The sequence below is a fragment of the Clupea harengus genome, chromosome 4 (genome assembly GCF_900700415.2).
Source record: "Clupea harengus chromosome 4, Ch_v2.0.2, whole genome shotgun sequence".
NCBI classification, from domain to species: Eukaryota; Metazoa; Chordata; class Actinopteri; order Clupeiformes; family Clupeidae; genus Clupea; species Clupea harengus.
Genome location: NC_045155.1, coordinates 9862735 through 9885185, shown reverse-complemented (window position 1 = coordinate 9885185; position 22451 = coordinate 9862735). Strand labels below are relative to the sequence as shown.

Genomic DNA, 22451 nt, shown 5'->3' with positions numbered 1-22451 from the left:
AACTTTCAGAATCAAGTTGACAGGCAGTGTACGCTCGCGCGAGAGTGCATGCTTATGTGACGTTGCTGCGCCATCTGATCTGACATTCACCAAGCGCAGCAATGGCAGGGATGGAGATAGCCCCGCTTAGACCATGGGATGACTTTTTCCCTGGAGTGGACCGATTCGCCAAACCAGACTTTGGAGATTTAGCCAAATGGAATAATAGGATCATCAGCAACTTGCTATACTTCCAAACAAATTACCTTGTGGTGGTCATCGCGGTTTTTCTTATTGTTGGGTAAGTGTCTACCAGGAAGTAGCAACCGAATAGCAATCTGCTCCCACTGTCAACGAGTTTACTTAACGTAATTCATGTAATTCCTGTCTTTCACTTAAGTGCAGTGATATGATTAGTTAGCACGGAGCCATTGTGAGTAAAACAAAACATCTCAGAGGTATTGGCATGGCATTATGTTGCAATCAAAACATTTGCTAGGCTATCTACCATTTGCGATACAGTAGCCTACTGACCACCATCGTTACATTATCCCCAGTTTAGAAATGTAAGTTTGATCAAAGTATAGGAGGAGAGACGCTGTTTTGTAGGTTACAAAAAAAATGTATTCGGGTGTTGAATCAATCTGGGTCTCTGAGCACTGATTCCGAGATGATTTACTGCGGTCTGTGTTGGATAAAAATAGACCATTTCGTATGTTGACAAAACACTCACTGTCTGTTATTATCAAAACATCTCTCAGTCTGGCTTATCTTTTTGTGTAATCGTGGTATTGTAATGATACAATAGATTTTTTAAATAAATATATGTGAAATATTCGTGAAGAAGGGCGTGTGTGTATTAATTTTGAACTGAGGACAGACTGACTGACTCATTCATTCCGAACCATTTGTGTCCACTTGCACAAAAAACAAACAGGACATAGCTGCATGGGGCGTGATCCGCCTGGCCCTTCTGCCTCCTCATCTCATGTGGGCACGTGTAGCTATTTCTTTCAGGCTCATAGGCCTATTTGAGTCAGTGTTTCCATCAGGTTATGGGCAACGAATCAGTGTGAGCTTCCTGAAGTTTAATGCCACATGGCCACTAGGTGGAGTTCTTAAACGCTGATGTTCTTACAGCTGCCTTCATATTTCACCCACTTCACTTACTTTTTTTCGTTTATGTGGACAGGTTCATGAACCCCATCGGCATGTTTCTGGGCGGGGGTGTGGTCACACTCGTTTTCATGGGCTCCGTTTGGGCCGGAGAGAACAAGGCTGTGATCAAGAACTTCAAGAGGAAGAACCCCATGCTGTTCATCATCGCTGTGATGTCGGTCAGCTACTTCGTGCTGTCCCTGTGCGGAGGGGTCATGGTGTTCATCTTTGGAATCACTTTCCCCCTGCTCCGTAAGTTACTTTCCACTGTGCTGTGAATATTCACATTCCACACCTGGCCTGAAGGCCACACGCCACAGTCTGCTAACACTACCACAACACCCTGGGCTAATTTAGCTTGTTCTAGAATTCTACTGGGGTATAGAGCACTGTGAGACACGATGGGTATTTGACAATGTGGTGGAATAACTGGGACGTGACGCACTGACTGTGCCCACAGATGCAGGGATCATCCTGTGTTGACCCGTCACCATGGAGTGCGGGATGCAGAGAGATCAGAGTTACACCACTCTGCCAGCATAGATCACAGCTGGTGTCATGGAACATTTATAGGGCCCTCTTCCCACAGGCAAACAGAGTCTCCCTTCCCTGTGTATACATTAATTACTCCCTGCAAGCAGGGGCAAGCTTATCTGTAGTGTATAGCAGGGGTTGACAATCTCATCCACTATGCACCAGTGTGGTTGTGTGTCATCATGCGACTGATTATCTATGTCGGAAATGTCTGTTGGCATTGCCCCAGGCTTAGCTTATTGAAGGTGTTTGATTTTCACCTCCTCCAGTGATCCTGATCCACGCCTCCTTGCGGCTGAGAAGCATGAAGAACAAACTGGAAAACAAGATTGAAGGGGTTGGCCTGAAGAAGACTCCCATGGGCGTGATCCTGGATCTGCTGGACCAGCAGGAGGAAAAGATCAACAAGATCCAGGATTTCATAGAAAGCAAGATGAAGGACTGAGGAGCGAGGCCAGGGTCATTCACAAGGCTATGGTCCCCTAACCTGTTGTCACCCTCACCAAAGTCTGTTGTGTGTCATAATTGTGTGCATTTTATCGGACTCAAATCAGTGTTTAACGAAAAGATGAAGATGTAAATATCAACTTATTTTGCTTCAGCCAACATCAGGTTTAGATTATTGGGCCACGTAACTGTATAGGCTGCCAGTTGGTTACCCTGTAGATGTTGCATCCCCAAAGGTGTTCCAGTGACTACACAGATATGAAGTTACAACTTATGGGTGACTCACCGCAATTTACTCTGTATGTGTCAAGTTTTTTTGGGCTGTCTGTCCTGAGAAGTGACAGGTAGCATTACGTTCTCATTGTTTTTTTGTTTATCTTGTTCTTATGCGCATCTTCTTGCTTGGAGTGTTATATAGTGTGGTGTGTTGAGGTTCAGCCATTAAGTATTTGGCTGAAGAGTTTGGCTTTATTGAAACTTTTAGTTTTTCTCCTTAGTTTAGATTAATCATAGAATGTTCATTCACTTGCTATAACAAGATTATAGTTGTGATATGATGGCTTGATATAGATCTTTCCATGGCACTTTATTAGACAACTTTTGTGGTGTAAGTTGCAGCTTATCAAAAAAATCATCACATTTATAAGAGTTAATATTATTTTCATTAAATATTGTTTATTTCATTTGAATGATAAATATTAGGTTCCTTTCAATCATATTTCAGTGGAATTCCTAAATATAGTATATGAGACCAACATGTTTGCATGTGCAAAAGTTACAGGCCCCATTTAGAATTCAGAAGGGCAGACTGGTAGTGCCGTCAAGAGCTCAACTCAATTGCAGTGCTACCTCAAAAAACATCTTTGTTTTTCCCAACATTGTTACAAAACAAATTCCTTTTTATATTTTTGTTTATTGTTGTTGTTATTCACATTGTTTTAAGCCATTGTGTTTATTTACATTATTTTATTTACTTATTTACTTTATTTATGCAATATGGTTTGCGTTATTCTCCTATTTAATGAGTAGCAATAATTAGTCATGGGGAGTCGATGGACATGGTCATATCATAGCTATGCAATACTGGAAAAGGAATGGCGACTGGCTTTAATACTGGATTGTATCAAGCTGTACCCCATCCCCAAATATAGCTTTAATGAGATTTTGTGGTATGCATTACAGGCACTTTTCTTGCACTGTTCTGTCTCAAGCATGCAAATGGAAACTGCTGAATGAAAAGCAACATGTACTCCTTTGTATCTAAGCAAGGTAATCAATCACAGTCGTGTGCATTTTGCATTGTTATGTATGTCAGACTCCTGTGTCTCACATCTCGTACGTATGTGTAAATGCAGAACAGGAGGACTTTTGAATTAAACATTTTTCTCTGTTTATGTTGAGAGATTCAGATTATTCAGAATATTCAAAAACAACATACTTTCCAACATCCTCAAAATTGTATCATTACGTTTGTCTATTGCACTCAGAGAGATATATCTGTCAAAGCACAGCCTGGAAAATCATGGTAACCACTGTTTCACAGTATCTTAGTAAAGGATTATTCATTAATTGGTTTCTGAGAGGAACTTCATACCCAATAAACTGCATTGTTGTGTGGAAGGTGAGCAATGAGGTGAGCAGTGCTGCAGCGACTCCATTTGATATGACTATTTTCATTTCTACACACTGAGAAACATTAATAATGTAAGGGTAAAACTGGAGGGAAATCACTGTACTCCTGCAAAACAAACAGTAATAAAATAAAATGAAACCTTGCTTGCTCTCACAAGTGGATGTGAAATGAGTTTGGGTCCTGAATCATCGCCATCACTGTAAGTGTCTAAATTGAGTTCACTTTATTACAACAGGATAATAAATATATTATAAAACAAACTTTGCAAGTAAAGCACACAAATAATTTGAAGTACTATGTCTTCACAACTTCCCAACGCAACATAAAAAACAATATTTGCTTCCGTGTTCTACATGTGCAGGCAAATGTTCCTAAAAAAGGTGGCTTTGTTAATCATCTCAGGCACAGTTCTGATGTAGATGTTTGTGGTATGAAGTGTATATGCTTGTAATCACTCTTGACCATTCCCTGTGAGAAAATCCTTTAGAAAAGACTGGTTTCTTCTGACTCCAGCATTTTGGGGAGTGGCACCTGTGAACACAATCACACAAATATCACTTTACGATGAACTCTAATTTTGTCCAACTTTAACTATGATTCATAGTTAGTCTATTTCTCTGACACCATGCATGTGTCATGGAAGATATTGTATTACAGGAGGAATATGTGATTATATATATAATACAGTTGAAAACAGATATGACCCCCTTATTTTTAATGACATACAACAACACATTATTGGAAAGGAAGCAGCTGCATTGTTAAATGATTAAATTAATCAGCAGCATTTACATTTAAAGTGATGTCAATAACATGGCTGTCTGCTTGTGTTACGTGATGGCAGTTTGTTTAACACTGTTTATGCTTGAGGCCCTGGCTGAACTCACCGCTTTGAGGTAGGCCACGTTACTCTGTCTGATCTCGCTGAGGAGATCATCGCGTGGTGTCGGGTCCACCTTAGGCGGCACGCGCCTGCGCGGCACAGGTTTGAGAGTCTTGATCATGTCCTTCAGGTTGGCGCGCTCGTCCGCCATTAGCGCGTTCCTGCGTTCGCTCCCGCTGTCCACCTGTCTGAGGTTTCTCCTGAGCTGGAAGCTGGCCCTCATCTCCCTCTCCTCAGCAGCGCTCATCTCCAGGAATGGGTCGCGTTTCTTTGGGGTCTTCTTCAGGTGCACGTCCTTGATGGGGTTCCCCGCGTCAGGGCTGGGTGGCTTCGGGGCAGGGTTGTGCGCGTTGTGGGTCTTACGCAGCTGTGGCAGAGCCAGACCTGGCTCGGAGGAGGGAGTCTGTGGCTCTGGGGCATCCTCCTCCTGCTGCCCCTGCTGCTGCTGCTGTTGTAGTAGCTGATGCTGCTTCTCAAGCTGAGCCAATAGCTCCGTCGGTGGCAGGTAGTCGCCCAGCATCTCCAGCAGGCCTGGAGGCAAGTTCAGGCTGACCTTGTACATCTCCATGAGCTCACGCTGCTGCTTCAGGTCCTTCTTATTCTGCTCCTCGTGCCGGGACTGGCGCTGGCGGTCTAGGTTGCGAGTGAGCAGGTTGGTCACCACCATGCGTGGCCCCGGCAGCTCAAAGTGGTAGCCCATCTTCAGCAGCGTGTTGTTGGCCTTGAGCAGCCGGGACACTTCCATCTCAGCATGGTGGCCCAGCATGTGCCTCTGGTTATGGAAGCGCAGCTCCGTCAGGGTCTCGTTGAACTGGAGGCAGCGTACGATGGCGGTGATGCCTTTGCCAGTGATGAAGTTAGACTCGATGTTCAGGGTGATGATGCTCTTGTTCTCGCGCAGCATGTTGGCCAGGCTGAAGGCGGTGTTCTCGTCTGCACCCGTGTTGGCGATGGCGAATGTCTTCACGTGCTTGTTCTTCTTCAGGGCGTTGACGTAGTCCAATAGCATTTCCTTAGGAATGTTCTCGATGTTGTTCAGGTTGACCTCGGTGATCGCAGGGTTGTTCTTGCGGATCTTGTGCAGAGTGCTATCCAAGTTGGTTTCATTCCCGGAAGGCCTGGCTGTCAACTTCAAGGCGTTCCCACCCAGTGCCAGTTTTGGAATTTTCAGTTTGGAGATTGTCCTCTCCTCCCTCTCCGGGACCCAGTTCTCAAACCTGCCCTGAGCTTCTTCCCCTGCTTCTAGGGGTTGATTCTCCTTTTGATCTGTAACGACTGCTTCCTCTTTTTTCTGTGTATCTGTGAGCCCCACAGGGGGCTGTAAGATGTCCTGGGGCTTGGACACCGTGGAAACCGTGTTGTTTACTTTTGAGGTGGCTTGTTTATCTTCCTCCTGTGGCTCCTCCTCGACTTTAATCACTTCCTCTATGATCTCTTCGATGACTTCCTCTATTACCTCCTCCCCCACCTGTCCGTCTTTCGACTCCACTTCCTCCACCACCTCTTCGTACACGTATTCCACCTCGTCAACATCCTCTGGCACCTCTTCTTCTACCTCCTCCACCACTTCCTCTATCACCTCCTCTTCTTTTTCTTTCAGCTCAGCTGCTTCTCTCAACTTTTTCTGAAGGGACAAATTAATTTCATTAAAATTCACATTGTACCGACGATTGTTAACAATGATACTTACCATAATACTGAACATTCTAATCCCATAGACCTACTACAGTGTCATGTTATCTTGATGGAAATGACTAGAGACTTATACTAGTCCACTAATACATGTCAATGTTGTCTCACCTCACTGGGTAGCAAAGTGGTAGGGACTCTCTCCTCATCCATCATCCGTGTCGATTCCTTCTCCCAGTATAGGTAGTCCACCAGTGACCTGTGGTCAAACGTGCCTGTAGGGGTTTTCTCCGTCTGGTCCCTCTGTCTCATCCCCACTGGAACCCGCTCATCGGGCGCTATGACGTCCATCTCACTCTGGAGCTGCTTGATCTCCTCCGCAGAGAGCCCAGATAGAATCTCATCCTCATCAATGTCCTCACACTCGGATTCCTGATCACTGTCATCTGACAGAAAGCCAGAGTCACCCATGTTTAAGCAAACAATCATGTTCATTTCCTTTCCATCTCTATTTAGATATACAGTAGATATACGGTAGCATAAACTTATAGACTGATGGTTTGAAATGTTGTTGTCTGAGATACATGTTAATTGATGACAGGGGAAAGTGCACTTCATTTAAAATGAATTGTTTTGTACATAACAGTAGACACTTAATCTGTATTTTACTTCATCAATGCCTTCCTGGCTTTTAGAGCTATTTGTCTCTACAGCCACATGAAATCCCGTCCCCCTGAAGCAGTCTATTTTCCAACCCTCTAGGGAAGATCCCAAAAAAACAGGATGACACCGGATTTGTCGTGAAGGGCTCACCCTTGACCGTCCGCTGAGGGGCCGAGTTCTTCTGTCTCATGCCGACTGGGACCCTCTCGTCAGGGGCTAGGAAATCCATTTCATTCTGTAGCTCCCTTATCTCCTCCGCTGAGAGCCCGGCAAGAAGCTCGTCCTCGTCAAAGTCGTCCATAAGGGAGTCCTGCTCACTGTGGTCGGACATGCTGCCGTGAGAAATCAAGAAAGAGATGGGGGAACTACCAAGGAAGAAACCAGTGGAGCTGCTGTGTTGAACAGAAGTTGGTAGAAGTTTTAACCCTGGCCGTCTGTGCCGAGTGTTCTGTGCATGGTCTAAAATTAACCCCATTTGACAGAGAGGAAGGTATTTATGGCGCAAGATGGCAGAGTCTACCATGCTCTTTTTTCAGTGGCTTGAGTCAGCTGTTGATATATTTGCATGGCACAGGCTGAGAGTGGTTAGGAGAGGGAGGGAGACAGACAGAGACAGGTGGGTATCTTTTTCCTTTTTCTTTTTTTTCCCAAATGCATGCTTGGAAAGAGCCGCTTGTCTGTGGTCCTTTGAAGCCCCCTCGCCCTTCCCCTGTTCTTCTCACAAACCCGCAGAGATCCCAGGAAAAAGTAATATCTCTCTGAAGCGGTATACAAACTACAATACAAACTGCCTCAGGGGACAAACAATAGAAGACGAAAATAAAAGTTATACCAAGGCTGGTATACCTATGGGGCAGGTGGCTGAAAAAGAAGGTCTTGGGTCAGTACGTATCTTAACCTATTGAATAATAAAAGAACATTTTACAAGATCTGAGTTATTTCTGGATACTGTTAGTAAAGCTGTCAGTAACTTTTTTTCCCCCAAGCCAAATATTTTCCGACACATTCTTGAAATGATTACAATGGTTCAGGCTTACCAGACTGGATAGTGTAACCCCAGGGGGGAGCTCTAATGAATGTAACCACACACCTCCCCTGACGTGGAGCGCGGCAGATGAAGCAACATACTCCGAGAGGTCCGGGGGCAATGTCCCGACTTGCCTCTGGAGAGCTGTTTACGTCTGTGCAGGTGTGGCATCAGCTGGGAGAGTCAGAGGCTGCTCGGGTCCTCCTGTGGTTGCTGTGACTCACTGACTGCTGGTGTGCAGACAGGACAAACTCAGAAGAACCCAACTCTCCCAAGAGCTTCTTAAGAGTTGGTCGATCATTTTGATCAAGTTGAAGTCGTATTACATCGTCTACAGCAGCCAGTAACCTAATAGTACAACATGTTTTAACTGGTTTAATCACAGCATCTTGTAGGGCATTATTACATATTTCTCTCACTGGGTAATCATTTAAGTCTTAGAAATGTTTTCATTGACAGTTGGACGTAGACAGTTTTCATGACTGCAACTGGTGTACCAAGTATTTTAATAAATCCAGCATATTTTAATCAGGTAGACAAGAAGCAACCGATGTCTCTGACAACTTTTTTTATTCACACTCCATTTGTCAATTGGAGAGATGTATCTCCCTGTAAGTGTTGACACAGTTTTGAAGGCCGAACGCTGTACAAATATCTATGATACCAAATGACAGGCATACTCTGTTACCTTGAATGTCATCCATGTTTTAAATTCAAACACTGTCGTCCTAAAAAAAAATGAAACAGCCAAGAACCTGTTTATCAAATGTTAAAATATCACTGTACATAACATGCTTTCAATACCACTTTCAACACACACAACAGAAAACAAAATACAAACACATACTATGAACATTATTGACATTTACATTCAAAATCCTTATTTAGACCAAGAAAGAGAGGAAAGAGAGTACTGTGTGTGAAAGTCAGAGAGAGAGAGAGAGAGCGAGAGAGAGAGAAAGAAAGTGGGGGTAACGGAAGCACCTAGTCCATGTATTCCAGCACAGGACAAAGGCGCGCAGTGGAGAAGGCTCAATGTATGTCATTTGGGACCATGGCAAATTCCCTCATTACTGCTTCATAATGAGCAGCTCTAAAACACAGAGGACTAATCACCGACTCTTCAACGTAGAACAATGACAACAGATGACAAAATCCTAAGAATGACTGGCTCACAAAAATAGCGCACTTAACTTAAACACCTACAATAAACACTGTACTTTGAAAAAAACGTATTGATCCTTCCATTAAAGTCAGCAGATGCCACCCAATATTATTGACAGTTCGACCAGAACGCAGATTTGCGATCATTTTGATCAGCACCTGGAGCTGCATGGAGGTGACATTGTCTTTTTAAAAAACTGACATTTTTATAAATACGATGGAAAAACAACAAAACATATGACCCCTGGGAGAAAACTCAACATGTCACAGACATTCAGCATGGTTGTGTGCGCATTGAGTTAAAGTTATCCATCGCAGAAGGACTTGCATTGTCTTATGGTTTTGTCTTTGTATAGTCAGAAGTTGTCCCCAAATGTGCTGTTTGATTCCACTCTAGTTGCAAATATCAATACAAGTGCTTGGATGGATGTTTCTTTGGATACCCTGGGCTGAACTGCATTTCAATCCAAGGCACATAAGTGTGTGTGTGCATGTGTGTGTGTGTGTGTGTGTGTGTGTGTGTGTGTATACATTTCTGAGTTTCTGGGTTTGTGTGTGTGCATTTACATGTGTGTCTGTGTATTTCGGATCCTGTTGCTCTTGCTGTCCTGTGCTGTCCTTAAACCAGTGAGGCCTTTGGACCTCTGAATCCTCAGAACAGCAGTAGATGTGTAATCCACTTGTGATCAGAACAGCAGTAGATGTGTAATCACCTTGTGATCAGAACAGCAGTAGATGTGTAATCCACTTGTGATCTGGGAAACACAGCACACATAATTGCATCACACACAATTTTCTAACCAGTACAACCACTCAAAAATGAAAGCTTAGACATATTATGGCAATATCTAATGTGTTTTGTATTTGAAAAAACAAAACAATGTAAAGCAGTAAGTAGGAGGGAGCTGTAGTGCCGCGGTAGCGTCGGCGTCCCACATCATACACGGGTGTAGAGCTACTGAGGGCCCAGGTTCGGGTTTGAGTGATGTCATGTCACATACAGGCCTGCCTCAATCTGCCTGTTTGTGTGTGTAGCTCACCTATGTCCTTTGTGCTCTCTGTTAATGCTCCTCATCGGTACATCTGGCCGTAGCACCAATCACCTCCACCGTATCAGACGTGAGACTCACTGACTCCGCCCGCCTGGACTCAGTAGCATATCTGTGCAGACAGGTGGGTAAAAAGAAAAACACATTTATTAAAAAGACAAGAAACACTCTGGTCCTGTCAAATATTTTCAAAAGCTGTGAATTATAATTGGGGAATTTAAAGTCAATATTTTGAAGTCACAACATGCGTCTTTGAAAAAAAAAAAAACAACACACATACATATACAATACACACTCACACATGTAAATGCACACACACAAACCCAGAAACTAGAACACTAGAACAAACTATCCAAAAGATCATATTAAATGTTAGTTTCAGACACAAAGCAGGCTCAAGTATGTCATGGCTCATTAACGCACACCATGCTAACAAAAGAAACACACTTGTGACCTAATTCTGGTGAGAATGGGACTCCCACAGCAGGGGGTCTGTCCATTCACAGGGAGTCTTGGAGGAAAGAGGAGGAGGAAGGCTGAGGCAACAGAGGTATGAGGAAGATGAGGACGAAGAGTCGTGATAAAGGGGGGGAAGGTCATGGTAGCTCTCTCGCTCTGAGAACTGACAGGGGCACTCGGGGGGCTGAGAAATGGAGCAGCATCTGGGGGAGAACCTGTCACTGGGGGCAAGAGGAAGTCATGAGCGACGGCTCACTGTTAACTTGGCTAATTAGCCGGCACTCCCCTGCACACTCCTGCAGGAGCTCAGGCACCGGCCTGTCATGTCAAATGATGTGGAGAGGTGGAGTAGAGTGCAAACACTTCCCTGACATAGTCCCAATATCTGACCATAGACTCCCTGCTCTTTGCCCTTCCAATTGAATTCAAATTATTGGAACATCTGACAGCTTCACTGAACTGGATTATTTTGTGGAATACCTACAATTCTGTGTACACAAAAAAAAACAGACAGAAGATTTTCAAAAGGTTTTTTTTCTCCCAAAGCTCAATTCACTTGAGCATTGAGGTGTGGATGGCTGATGATGGAAATGCACTGGACTGTGTGTGGGGGCAGACTAGTGTGCAAATGCAAGCCTGTCATAGTCCCGATATCAGCCCATAGACACTGCATCTTGCCCTGCCATTTTTGTAGGTAGAGTCATTTGTGTTTGCCACAGACTGTATTTCATAATTAACTGCTGCACACATAAAAACAAAACAAACGTTGATGAGGATTTTCTAAGGGGTTTTTCTGTTTGATAGGAAACTTCACTTGATCATGGAGCTGCTGCTGACCTGCTGTGAGTGGGGCTCCGGCTGTAGGGGGCGCTGTAGGACGGCTGTGTGGTCAGGGGCATGTCCAGCAGCTCACTGTCCGTCAGGCCTACAGCAAGGTGACTGCGCCAGTTACTTCCCCCACTGGCTGCAGAGGAAACTAGTGAAGGAAAAAAATATATATTTTTACTATAGGTGACAATCATGCACTCAAGCAAATCTCAATCATTCAGCTTTATCCTGATTCATAACTCAGCTGAGGAGAGGAAACTGCAGGAGCAGTAAGTAAGCAGTAATCACTAGGGGAATGCGTCTAAATTTGGGTTCTTGGCAGCCTTCCTCACCTGAGGATGATGACTCGCCACATTTTATAATGGCGGAACAGGCTCTAAATCTCCCTCTCTTTCTCTCTCTCACACACACACACACACACACTCAGCATGACTCTGAACCAAAAACGAACAAGTAAGCAACGTCAGCCTTAATCTGTGTTACAGACGCACAGTTCAGTTCAGTGTGCTCTACCTGAGGAGTAGGAGGTGGTTCGGCTGGAGTGGCTGAAAGAGGCGGCTGGTAGGGTCTGGTAGCCCAGGCTGTGTTGCGAGCCCCTCTCGTAGTCGTACCCTCCTATCAGGCTTCTGCCCACGTCCTTGTGGACGGCGCTGCGGTGGTACCAGCCACGGAGGTGCTCCACCACCAGGGCCTTCTGCATGTTCTTGGCCAGGAGCTCGTTGCGGGGCCCCTGCCGGCCCCGGGGAGGCCTCATGGTGGCGTAAGGATTCTGGGCCAAGCTTTTGGGCCCCTCGGCCCCGTAGTGCCGATAGCTGCTCTGGGCCGCGTAGCTGTGTGCCTGGTAGGAGGGGTTCACGTTGTAGTGGCCCTCCAGCTCGTTCTCGTACATGTAGCCCCCAATGGAGTAGGGGTCGTAGTCCTGGCACGGATAGCCAGCCACGTAGTAAGCCATGGGTCCGTACTGCATAGGTGGAGGATAGGCATAGCCGCTGCCTGAGTTGTTGTGGACCAGGTTGGGCATGCTGCCTGTGTTGCCGTACACCTCCACCTTGCGGTGCTGGCGGTAGTCATAGATGCGGTGGTCAATGGTGCGATACTGGGCGTAGTCGGCGCTGGACAGGCTGGTGTACGAGGAGCAGTCGTCCAGGGCCTCGGAGCTGTTGCTGCGGCGGGCGGGCGAGAGTGTGAAGGTGGGCTTCTCCGAGCCGTTTTCTCGTAGCAGGTGCGACTGGGACTCAAGGCTGCCGCTGCGGTGCCGGAAACACTGCACGTTCCCGTCCGACCTGCAGGGGGAGTCCCAAGGCTCAGATACAGCTCATGACACTATGACACTAAAGTGCAATGCTTGTATATTTTCGTAGAGATTATTATTTTTTTAAATACAGAGAGACAAATCTACAGAGAGACTGTCAGAATGCATACACAATCTCAATTTGAAATGCTGTCCATTCCTGACAGCACGTTCTGACACTATGGAGGCTAAGTGTGGGTCTCACCTGAGCTGACTGCTGCTGTAAGCGTTGCGGGTCATGACGGGCGTTTGGGGCATGCTGCGGGCGTCTCGCAGATGCCTCGGCATGGTTTTGTAAGGACTGCTGTGGGTGGACGAGACTTCCCTTGAGCCATAGTAATGTCCCGTGTCCTGGAGGTCATAATCTAATCTGTGGAGGGACAATGTGCACGTCTGTTAGGACATTCTGGATGTTTCTGTGACAAGAGGTCAGATTTATCCACAGGGATGTCAATTATTCCCTCGACAGGGAGTGAACCCAAGGACTAGAGCTGCTCCAAACCAACAAACAACAATGAACAACAGACAGAGAGACCAAGCAAACGTAAGAAAGAGGGAGGGACAAAGTGAAAGAGTGAGAGCGAGACAGGGAGGGACGAAGAGGGGGCACAGACAGAATTAGAAAGAAAAGAGTTAATAGGAGAATAAGTGAGAATGAGAGGAGGGGTAAAAGGAAAGAGGGAAGTGAAATGTAAAAAAGTAAGAAGTAGGGGTGGAGTGGGTGGAGTAACTCTGTACCTGCTGAGAGCCCGGTCCTGATGCTGGTCACTGGCTGAAGCTCTCCTCTCCAGGTCGTAGTCCAAACCAGCGGAGGGCGGCGGGCTCATGTAAGGGGAACACTGCACGGAGCGAGACCGCGGCCTCTGAACCCCATCAGAGTCATCTGCAGAAAGAAAAAGGAAAGAACGTTTGAAGAACATACGAGAACCACAAAAGAACCATCACATGGGCAGTGTGTCTGAAAGGAGAAAACGACTTTAAATGTTGAACAATAATGAAAGTTTTCTCAGGACTGAATCAAACAGTCCAGTCTCGTCCAGAAATATAGATTGATCTGAGGAGACATTTTCCATCTTCCCAAATCTATTTAAACACTGGGCCGGGCCTGATATGTATTCAGGAGACCCAGCCGGGCGGTTTATTGAATGTGTTTTGTCTTCTCACCATCATCCAGCGGCAGGCTATCAGACAGGGAGCTGCACTCCGACGGCACCAGCTCATCTGTGGCACACACACACACACACACACACGCACACACATACACATACACACACACACACCACAATGACAATGCAGTTGAAAGGACATTCAGAATGACATGCACACAATCACACAATGAATCTTCATTGCATAAGTTACAGCATGCGCCTTTAAATGTTTCTCCACCCAAATCAGCTCCCATGTCGAATAACACCATCTTTATCTATGAGTCTGGCTCTTGGCTCCCCTTTTAATATTCTGCTTGGCCGTACTGCTCCTGTAAGGCTGTCTGGCATGCAGAATTAGAAGGGCAAAGGTGCTATAAAAGTCTTTATTGAAAACAAAAACAAAAACCTGCAGACTGTTCTCAAAACCAGTATTTGCTAACATGACGGGCTAATCCCTACCTGCTATGATCAGAGAAGCTCTCTGGGTGGGCTTCTTGCCTTTCTTGATGCGGTACTGGTTCATCTCGTCCTCGATCTCCTGGAGCTTCTGCATAGCGTCCAGGCAGTTCCTCCGCCTCTTCTTCTTCACCGTCTTGTTGAGGTCTAGTTCTGTAGCCAGCTTCTTGGCAGCCTCCACGATCTTCCGCTGCAGGGCAAACCTGCTCTCCAAGTTCCTCAGGTAGGGGTCCTGCACACATAATGCACACCAGAAAAAGATGATGAACAGATGACAATGATGATGATGAAGAACAGATGATAAAACAACAGTATGTGTTTTATTGGGAGAATTAAGCAGAAGTATATACAGCTAACAAATACATATTACATCCTTTTTTATAATTTCAATTATACATTTATTAAATACAACAGTGAAATGTGTCGAACACCTGCTGTAAACAGTGGGATTGGTCCAAAGCACGCTACCACACTACAAATAAAACACAGACAGTACTGCAGTTGGCATTCTAAATTGGGAATGTGCCCATGTAAACTCAGTGCACTCCAACTGCAGAGAGTCCAGAAGTAAACTCAGTGCCCTGAACAAGTGTTGTTGCATCACTCTCATTAATTTATGCCTGGATATGCTTGAAGGCTTGGCCATAGAGCACTTAACTCCAAGTGGTACCCAAAGAGAGACAAAGTGACAGACACACACCTCGTTGTATGGGAAGAGGTCGTCCAGTTTGAAGGCCGTCCCGACCCGCCGTCTGACTTGTGGAGGTTTCTCACCGGTGGTCAGTGGGTACTCTTTCGGGAGCCTGCCCGTCAACTCCTGTGAGAACCATGTCAGTACAAGCACACTCACAATCTCACTTCAAACAGATGATTCCCCTTTCATGCGGGGAAGGGGGGAAAAAAAGAAGCAGGAACCTCAAAAGAGAGAAAGAAAAGGGAACTGGCTCTTTACCGCTTCTCTTAGGCAGATTTTCTTCAGTTCCTTCATTTTATGGAGCAAGGAATCCTGGATGTCCTTCTCCTTCTTCTTTAGATCGGATATCTTCTCTTTCTTCTGGTCGTCATTCATTTCAGAGTCTGCCGAACCTGTGAAGAGGGCATTTTTACTTTTATGGCTTTTTACTTCCTGGATGTCAATCCCATCTGTCCCCTTTCCTGTGAATTCACTCAGGCAAATAAAGGCAGCAAACAGATGATGGGTTTCAGGAAACCCTAGGCTGTTTATACAAACGCTACTTAGAAGTCAATAATTATGGTCATGACTCATAGTTTGCGAAGAATCCAAATAGGGACGGAAATATTTACCAGATCTTCTTATGTACACTGTCTACTGAATACAAAAACAATGTATTCTACCCTAATTAATAAAGCAAGGTGCTACAAAACATTAGTCATGGGTCAATGCACGCATGGAACGACCAGGAAACGCACATGTGATAAAAATGCATCCCCTGTATCCTATTTGCATGATTGTAAATAACTGGTGAAAGCATTTGCGCAATGAATAAATGTAAGTAAATCTGTAGCTGTTCTACCTGTTGATCCAAGGCTCCCATTACTGGCCATGATGAGTTGATTCTTTATCCCCAAATGACCTTTGCTTATCTTCGATGCACCATTCTCTGTGAGGTCCTGGGCGACGTCATTTAAACTTCTCGCTGCGCTCATTTTAGCCTGTTGTAGAAGGAGTTGGTAACAAGATGGAGTGGTTCATGTTTCAGACAAAAATCTATAAAGCGTCAAATAAGCAGTGATTTCACAGTCACTCCCAGAGTCAAATAAGGACAAGCAGCTGGGCTCAGAAGCAAGGGCAAGAACTCACTTTGCTCTGTTTCCTCTCCAAGTAGAACTGGTGCTGGCTAATGGCCATGACCCAAATGGTTTTAATCAGCGAGTGGCTGGCATACCAGGTGTGGATAACCAAACCCGTCTGCCCAAAGGTACGCTTGGTCACAGTCCTGCCAAAAAGACACACCATCTTTAACACACACACACACACACATGCGTGTAGCATCTGGGGAGCTTGCATTACAGTCAAGTGATAATGGACCTCCATTAAAAGTTTACAGCGACATCTGGGAAACCCACATGCATTAATAGGCTTCATATGGGCACAGACAGCTGTGCTGTACAGTTAACTTCCAAATAGTACAGATTTGGTAGGAACACATGGCAAGTGCAGAGGCTGCCGATAACCAAGCCTGATGTGTGATGTTTGCGCCTCACCTGTGAGGGTCGTTCACCTCCACTGCAAACTTCTTCTCACGGAAGTAGAGGTTCTCCAGCTGTTTCCACTGGAAAAGCTAGAGGAGAGAGATAAGACACACATAGAGAGAGTGAGAGAGAGTAAGAGATAGAGAAAAATAGACAGAAAGAGAAAAAGAGACAGAGAGAATGAGAGAGAAAAATCACAAACTTCAGCAGGGCCAGCCCCCCTCCTGGCTGACACACACACACACACACACACACACACAAACAATTGAGACCTCTGTTCCGCTCCAGACAGACGCTACTGTCTCCCAGGTACAGCTCACTGGCCTCTCCAGGTGCACGGGATGCAATGTGGCAAAATTAACACCCCCCCCCCCCCGGCCCCCACAGACACACACACTACCTACTCTCCCAAAAAAGCTTCATGACTAACGCTGACCACGTCTGCACAGACTGGGCCAGACGCCCCTCTCGTGTCCTTTCTGTTCTCCTCAGTTATTTGCGGTGAGGTGGAGTGTTTGCCAAAAGGAAAAACACAACACAAGGTCTACAAGATATCAGCGCTGATAGAGACTTGTTTGTCACTGTTATTTCCCTATCCATTCCCTTAACATTTTAACAGAGGAGTTAACATAGATAGACTGTACTCAGCGACCTCCAGTCTAAAAACAAATCACATTCAAGCAGGCAAAGTATAATTACTGCAGCCATTTTTCACAATCCCATCGCAGCGCAAACCACAACATATAATTTCACCCTCTCCTTTCTTCTCTCAAAATTCTATGCTTGCAGTTGCACGATAGGATGTCTAAGGGATGTTCAGGTTGGGGAAAAAAGCCTCGCTAGTAAATCTTACCAGAGAGGGCTCCTTACACAAGCGGCCCTGCTGTTTCTGGTTCCTTCCGCCGGTTCCTTGCTCGGTACGTACTTCCCTGGGCAATGCTGTGTTTTCCTTTCCCAACTTGTCTCTTCAGGTTCTCAGAATACCTACAGGCACAGCCCAGGCCTTGCCTCTCCCCCTCTAGCATCACATACCAGTGCACACCAATGCCCCACCCGCCAGCATATAACGTGCCAGTCAAACTCATATCACCCTCTCATTCTCTTACCATCTTCTCTGTGCCTCCCTTATCCCCTCCCATCTCTCTTTCTATCTCTCTCTCTCTGTCTCTCTCTGTCTCTCTCTGTGTGTCCCTCTCTCACTGTGTCTCTCTCACTGTGTCTCTCACTCTCTCACACTCTCTCTCACTCTCTCCCACACACACACAAACACACACACACAATCCAGTGGTGTTTCCAGTCAACTGCTTACATATACACTCATTTCCATGAAACCAGTGGGACAGGTTGCCATATAAACAAATACATCAAACATACAAATATATGAACACACACACACACACAGCCTCTTTTGAGGCTGGCGCCTCTGTGACAGGAACTGTTCTGGGTCATCACAATGCAACGCCCCAGAAAGATAGCCGTGTTTTCTTAGGAAAACAGCTACATAGTGGCAACACCTCTCTGCTCACACTCACACTCACACACACTCCTTGAAGAGGCCTCAGCGTCTGCTCATCCCTGTCTGAGTCACTGTCAGAGTGGCAGGTAATGGATGTGTGTGAAAGGTCCAGTGAGTCACGCCTGAGCTACGTGCAGCAGGGCGTCTGCGTCTCTCTTCTCCTCTCCTCTCCTCTCCTCTCCTCTCCTCTGCTTTCCACTGATATCACGCTGTCATCTTTTCCACTCTCCTCCTCTTTCTCTACCTCTACCCCTCTCCCTCCCACAGTTGCGCTGGATGTCAAACAGCTGATCTCATAAGCAAACTACTCAGTTGGTAAACTACGCAAATCTCACAAATCCAAACTGAGCGTACAGAGTGTCACTTCATCTCTAAGGTTTCGCTCATCAGTTAGAGTGCCCAGGTCCAAACAGCGTGATGTAATCCACAAGACACAAACAACTCTTGAAAGGCTGATTACACTTGCCAAAGGAGGGAGGGTGATATTTTACCTTGCGTGGCTTTACTTTGTCCTGTAAGTCATATTGACCAATTCCTTTGTAGCTGATTCCAAGCCACCATGGGATTCCTTGCTTGTCCTGCAAAGGGAGAAGGGCAGCTCAGTAATAATAAATAAATAAATAAATAAATAAAAACAGTCACTGTGTTATGATGGATCTACTCTCATTTCATATATGGAAATCCATTCGGATTCTCTCACATTACCACATGGTTCTACGGAGGCCCACTCTCAGGTCCTCATTATGAACGTGCATTGGTTACTATCCGCTAATAAAAATCTCATCAGTCTTAATGACTTGCGCTGACACAGTATTGATCCCAATGTTGCACTCGCGATTGCTTACCTTGACTTCATAGTAATGGACGCCATATGTTGGCAGCGACTCCACTAAAGCCAAATACCTGAAATTAAACAAATATTGATCCCACTTGAGTTAACGAACTCCCGTAATGCCTTTGCTCAGTCTCATCCTTGTGTCTGAGCCATAACGGTGTCCTGTGGGTAAGTGACTTTAAACGGGGAGGATTCACTCGCACGTGTCAGTAACAGGAGTGGGCTTATTGATTTCTGGCAAGGCCCTGGCAGTGAGACAGTGTGGATTTATGAAGCCGGCCACAAATCATGTCCCGCTTGAATGAGCCGCGCCTGGCCCCGCCAAAATAAGGCTAATCATTGTTTTTCCAATACTTACTGCACTATGGCCCGGCCCCGGGTGAGGCCCTGCAGCAGCTTGTAGTGCTCAATCACACGCTCCTCACTGGAAAAGAGAGATGGTGACACCTTCAAAACCTGGACAGCAGACGGTCGGGCAAGAGCAGATCACCCCCATCTCTCACTCTCTCTCACACACGTGCACAATACACACACACACACACACACACACAGACATGCACAATACACACACACACAGACATACAAACACACACCGATACACACACACACACACACACACACACACACACAAACACACTACATATACAGACACACATACATAATCTCTACCCTCCCAACCTTACACGTACACATACAGTATTCATCACACTGCGTCAGCAAAAATGAGTCACATATATAATGGCCTATAAAAACCACAGCATAGCTATGATTCCGAATGCATCCTCAGCACTACTCTCTCCCCTTCTACATCCCCTTCTACATCTCTCTCTCTCTCTCTCTCTCTCAAATTAGGCCTCCAGGCTCTGAGTTCAGCAGAAAATGGGATCTAAACCCATCAATGCTAATAATATACAACCCATCCAGCAGGAGCCAAGCCAGTCAGAGATGTTTGCTTCCCAGAATAATGTCTGCTATAAGTGTCTCAGCAGACAGTGCCTGAGAAGATGCTCAAATCACAGACCGTAACCTCCAAACATGAACTCAATGCCATGAAATGGCTGGAATGTCTGCTTGAATCAATGCCATAATTCTTTTCTGTTTCTCGTCAGTCAGCCATTTGTGGTGTAGGGCAGCCACAGTACCAATATGCAAGCGACGGGTGCTCCTTCAGCACTTTGGTGGGGAGAGTGGGCAGCTTCTTCAGGTCCGTCCTAGTGGTCTCATCACTGGAATAAGGAAAAGGGTCGATGAAATGCCACATGATTAAAATGCTGCAGTTCATTTTGGTGAGAGAGCAAACGACCAAACAAATCGGAGTAGACTCAGGTTTCAAACTGGCAGCAGTGAAACTAGTGGCATGCACTGTTTTGGCAGCACAGCCCTGGTATGCAAACATAAGTGAAACATAACATACTTGTGTTGAGATTACCACACAACACACATCATTCATGTTTAGTTCTTTGTTTAATACATATATTGTTAGTGCACAATGATGCATTGCCAGTGTGGAGTAATGGTTGAAGCTGATGTGTTTTTTCTTGTGTCCCTATTCATCATGTCAGTTGCTTGCTAGCGTGTGTATTTTAAAAGTTCATTGGTCCAAGGAACAGTGCCACTTCAATATCCAACTGGGCGGGTCTCTCATCTCCCTCCCTTAAATGGATTAAACTGAGCAGCAGACCATCCAACACTCAGTGCTCAGGTGATTTGAGCCGGTTATACTGGAAGCATCCATGCAGCCAGAAATAAATTTAAACACAGGCTGCATTTAAGGCAGCTTGCTGGGCAGGTGTGGAGCAGAGAGAAAGAGAGGGAGAAAGAAAGAGACAGAGAGAGAGAGAGAGAGAGAGAGAGAGAGAGATGGAGGAAGAGGGAGGGGGAGGGGGAGAGGTGGAGAATGAAAGAGCAAGAAAGAGATAGGGGATGAGACATATCGGGTAGAGAGAGATGACAGAGAAAAAGAGAATCACAGAGAGAGAGAGAGAGAAAGAGAGAGAACGACAGAGAGAGAAAGAGAGAGAGAGAGAGAGAGTGAGAGTGTGTGTGTGTGGGAGGGGGGATGTTCCGAGCGGTTGGCTGCGGCGTGCGGTGCAGGACAGCGGTGGCCTGCTCACCAGCTCACTCGAGGCTCCATCCCTGCTGGGTTGGCAGGTGGCCCGCTGAGATAATGACCGCTATTGTTGCTCCGGCGGCTCACTGATTAAAACTAGGCCACAGCTTGACTGCGCCGCACTGACATGCTCCGCGGCCTAAGGTGTCTGGAACTGGTGTCTGACTTACGCTTCTACACGGCACTCTTTGGGTGGACACAGGTCAAATGAGAGTCCTTTCTTGCCTATTACATTCTGTGGCGTGTGTATAGGTACATCTGCGTGTAGACTGGAGGAAGGGGTGTGTTAGAGTGTGTGTATGTGTGTGTGTAAGTGTGCACTTTAGAGTGAGTTTCTGTTTGTGTGTGTGTGTGGGGTGTCTCTGTGTGTGCGTCACCTGTGCAAAATGATTTCATGTTCACTGGAATAACTACTCACCTTGTGTAGTCCCCTTTGGCCTCCTGTGAAAAAGGAAATGAAGAAATGCAATGAGGAGCATGGGACTTTTTTGCTCTTTTGAAAAGAGCTTGAGAGAGACCTGATTAATCGCACCCTCAGGAGGACAATGCACTTACCTGTAAGGCGTGGGCTGCAAGCTTGAAGACGACTTCACTTTCCACTTCAATATCTCCCTGTGGGAAAACACAACAGCACATGAGCCACAGCCACAGAGGTCAGAGAGAGGCTCTGTGAAATTCATTGCATCCAGTCAACCAATCAGGTCAGCTAGCTTAGAATTCAGTTAGGTTCCCTGGCAACAGAAATGGAAACAAATGACAGAAGTTTCGGAAAACATAACTATATATCCAATATCAAATACAAGGGCAAAATGTAATGCTTCCAGGTGTGTGTGTGTGTGTGTGTGTGTGTGTGAGGGAAAGAGAGAGAATATGTGCACTCTGTATCTAGGTCGCAGTACCTGTAATGCATGATGCATGTCTGGGTCTGAAATCTAATGTTCTCTGACTAACACTGAAATCATTGGATGACGTTCTAACCCAATTACTCTTGGCCACCTCAAACCAACACCTCCTGCAGACACAACCATTTTACTGCCTCTCTGACGTTCACTGCCTGAGGTCTGCGGCTTTTTAATAGTGTAAGTATTGATTTTAGAGGGTGTTAGACAGTCACATTTTTGACTTCTTAAGGAAATGCCTAGAGGACTGTCTTCCATGGAAGATATCATTGCAGGTCCTGGAGTAAAATCTCTGCTATCTCAGTTAAAGAGCATTTTAGGTCAGAGCTAGAGATTTACATCAGGTATGCAGTCTTTGAGTTGAGCTTGCAGTTAGCAACTGTTAACAACCTAACAAACATGACAGCCAGATAAAAAAGAATACTTACATTGTAAATGGCAGTTTTTGAATTGAGGAAAAACAACTCCACTGTAGTGGTGTCCTTCAGGAGAGATATGTTCTCGATGTAAAACCTGCAAATTCATCAAA

The 22451-nt window shown here is 45.7% G+C and overlaps 3 protein-coding genes across 7 annotated transcripts in view; 1 reads left to right on the top strand and 2 right to left on the bottom strand.

The window, feature by feature from the left end:
* The first annotated feature begins 61 nt into the window (after positions 1–61).
* On the top strand, positions 62–3510 carry LOC105906850 (PRA1 family protein 3). The gene is made up of 3 exons (XM_012835079.3): positions 62–280; positions 1172–1389; positions 1941–3510. The coding sequence occupies exons 1-3, from the start codon at positions 102–104 to the stop codon at positions 2114–2116; spliced, it is 573 nt and encodes a 190-aa protein (XP_012690533.1). The 5' UTR covers positions 62–101; the 3' UTR covers positions 2117–3510.
* A 199-nt stretch (positions 3511–3709) lies between these two features.
* Positions 3710–7931, bottom strand: lmod3 (leiomodin 3 (fetal)). The gene is made up of 4 exons (XM_012835077.3): positions 7077–7931; positions 6435–6709; positions 4639–6258; positions 3710–4282 (listed from the first exon to the last, which is right to left on the bottom strand). The coding sequence occupies exons 1-4, from the start codon at positions 7447–7449 to the stop codon at positions 4235–4237; spliced, it is 2316 nt and encodes a 771-aa protein (XP_012690531.2). The 5' UTR covers positions 7450–7931; the 3' UTR covers positions 3710–4234.
* Positions 7932–8506: 575 nt separating this feature from the next.
* The window catches only part of frmd4bb (FERM domain containing 4Bb), a 29620-nt gene continuing 15675 nt past the window's right edge, over positions 8507–22451 (bottom strand). For 3 of the 5 annotated variants that reach the window (XM_031566122.2, XM_031566121.2, XM_031566119.2), the window contains exons 5-24: positions 22351–22435; positions 21579–21635; positions 21442–21464; positions 20056–20139; positions 19272–19337; positions 18924–18981; positions 18570–18656; positions 16575–16651; positions 16171–16306; positions 15884–16022; positions 15301–15434; positions 15049–15165; positions 14352–14580; positions 13909–13965; positions 13483–13627; positions 12950–13114; positions 11967–12736; positions 11463–11601; positions 10158–10278; positions 8507–9872 (exon numbers count right to left, since the gene is read on the bottom strand). In XM_031566122.2, coding sequence (XP_031421982.1) covers positions 10179–10278; positions 11463–11601; positions 11967–12736; positions 12950–13114; positions 13483–13627; positions 13909–13965; positions 14352–14580; positions 15049–15165; positions 15301–15434; positions 15884–16022; positions 16171–16306; positions 16575–16651; positions 18570–18656; positions 18924–18981; positions 19272–19337; positions 20056–20139; positions 21442–21464; positions 21579–21635; positions 22351–22435 — 2668 coding nt within the window. In that variant the 3' untranslated portion in view covers positions 8507–9872; positions 10158–10178. The remainder of the gene's footprint in view (positions 9873–10157; positions 10279–11462; positions 11602–11966; positions 12737–12949; positions 13115–13482; positions 13628–13908; positions 13966–14351; positions 14581–15048; positions 15166–15300; positions 15435–15883; positions 16023–16170; positions 16307–16574; positions 16652–18569; positions 18657–18923; positions 18982–19271; positions 19338–20055; positions 20140–21441; positions 21465–21578; positions 21636–22350; positions 22436–22451) is intronic. The other 2 variants (XR_004163550.2, XM_031566120.2) reach the window with 2 other exon arrangements.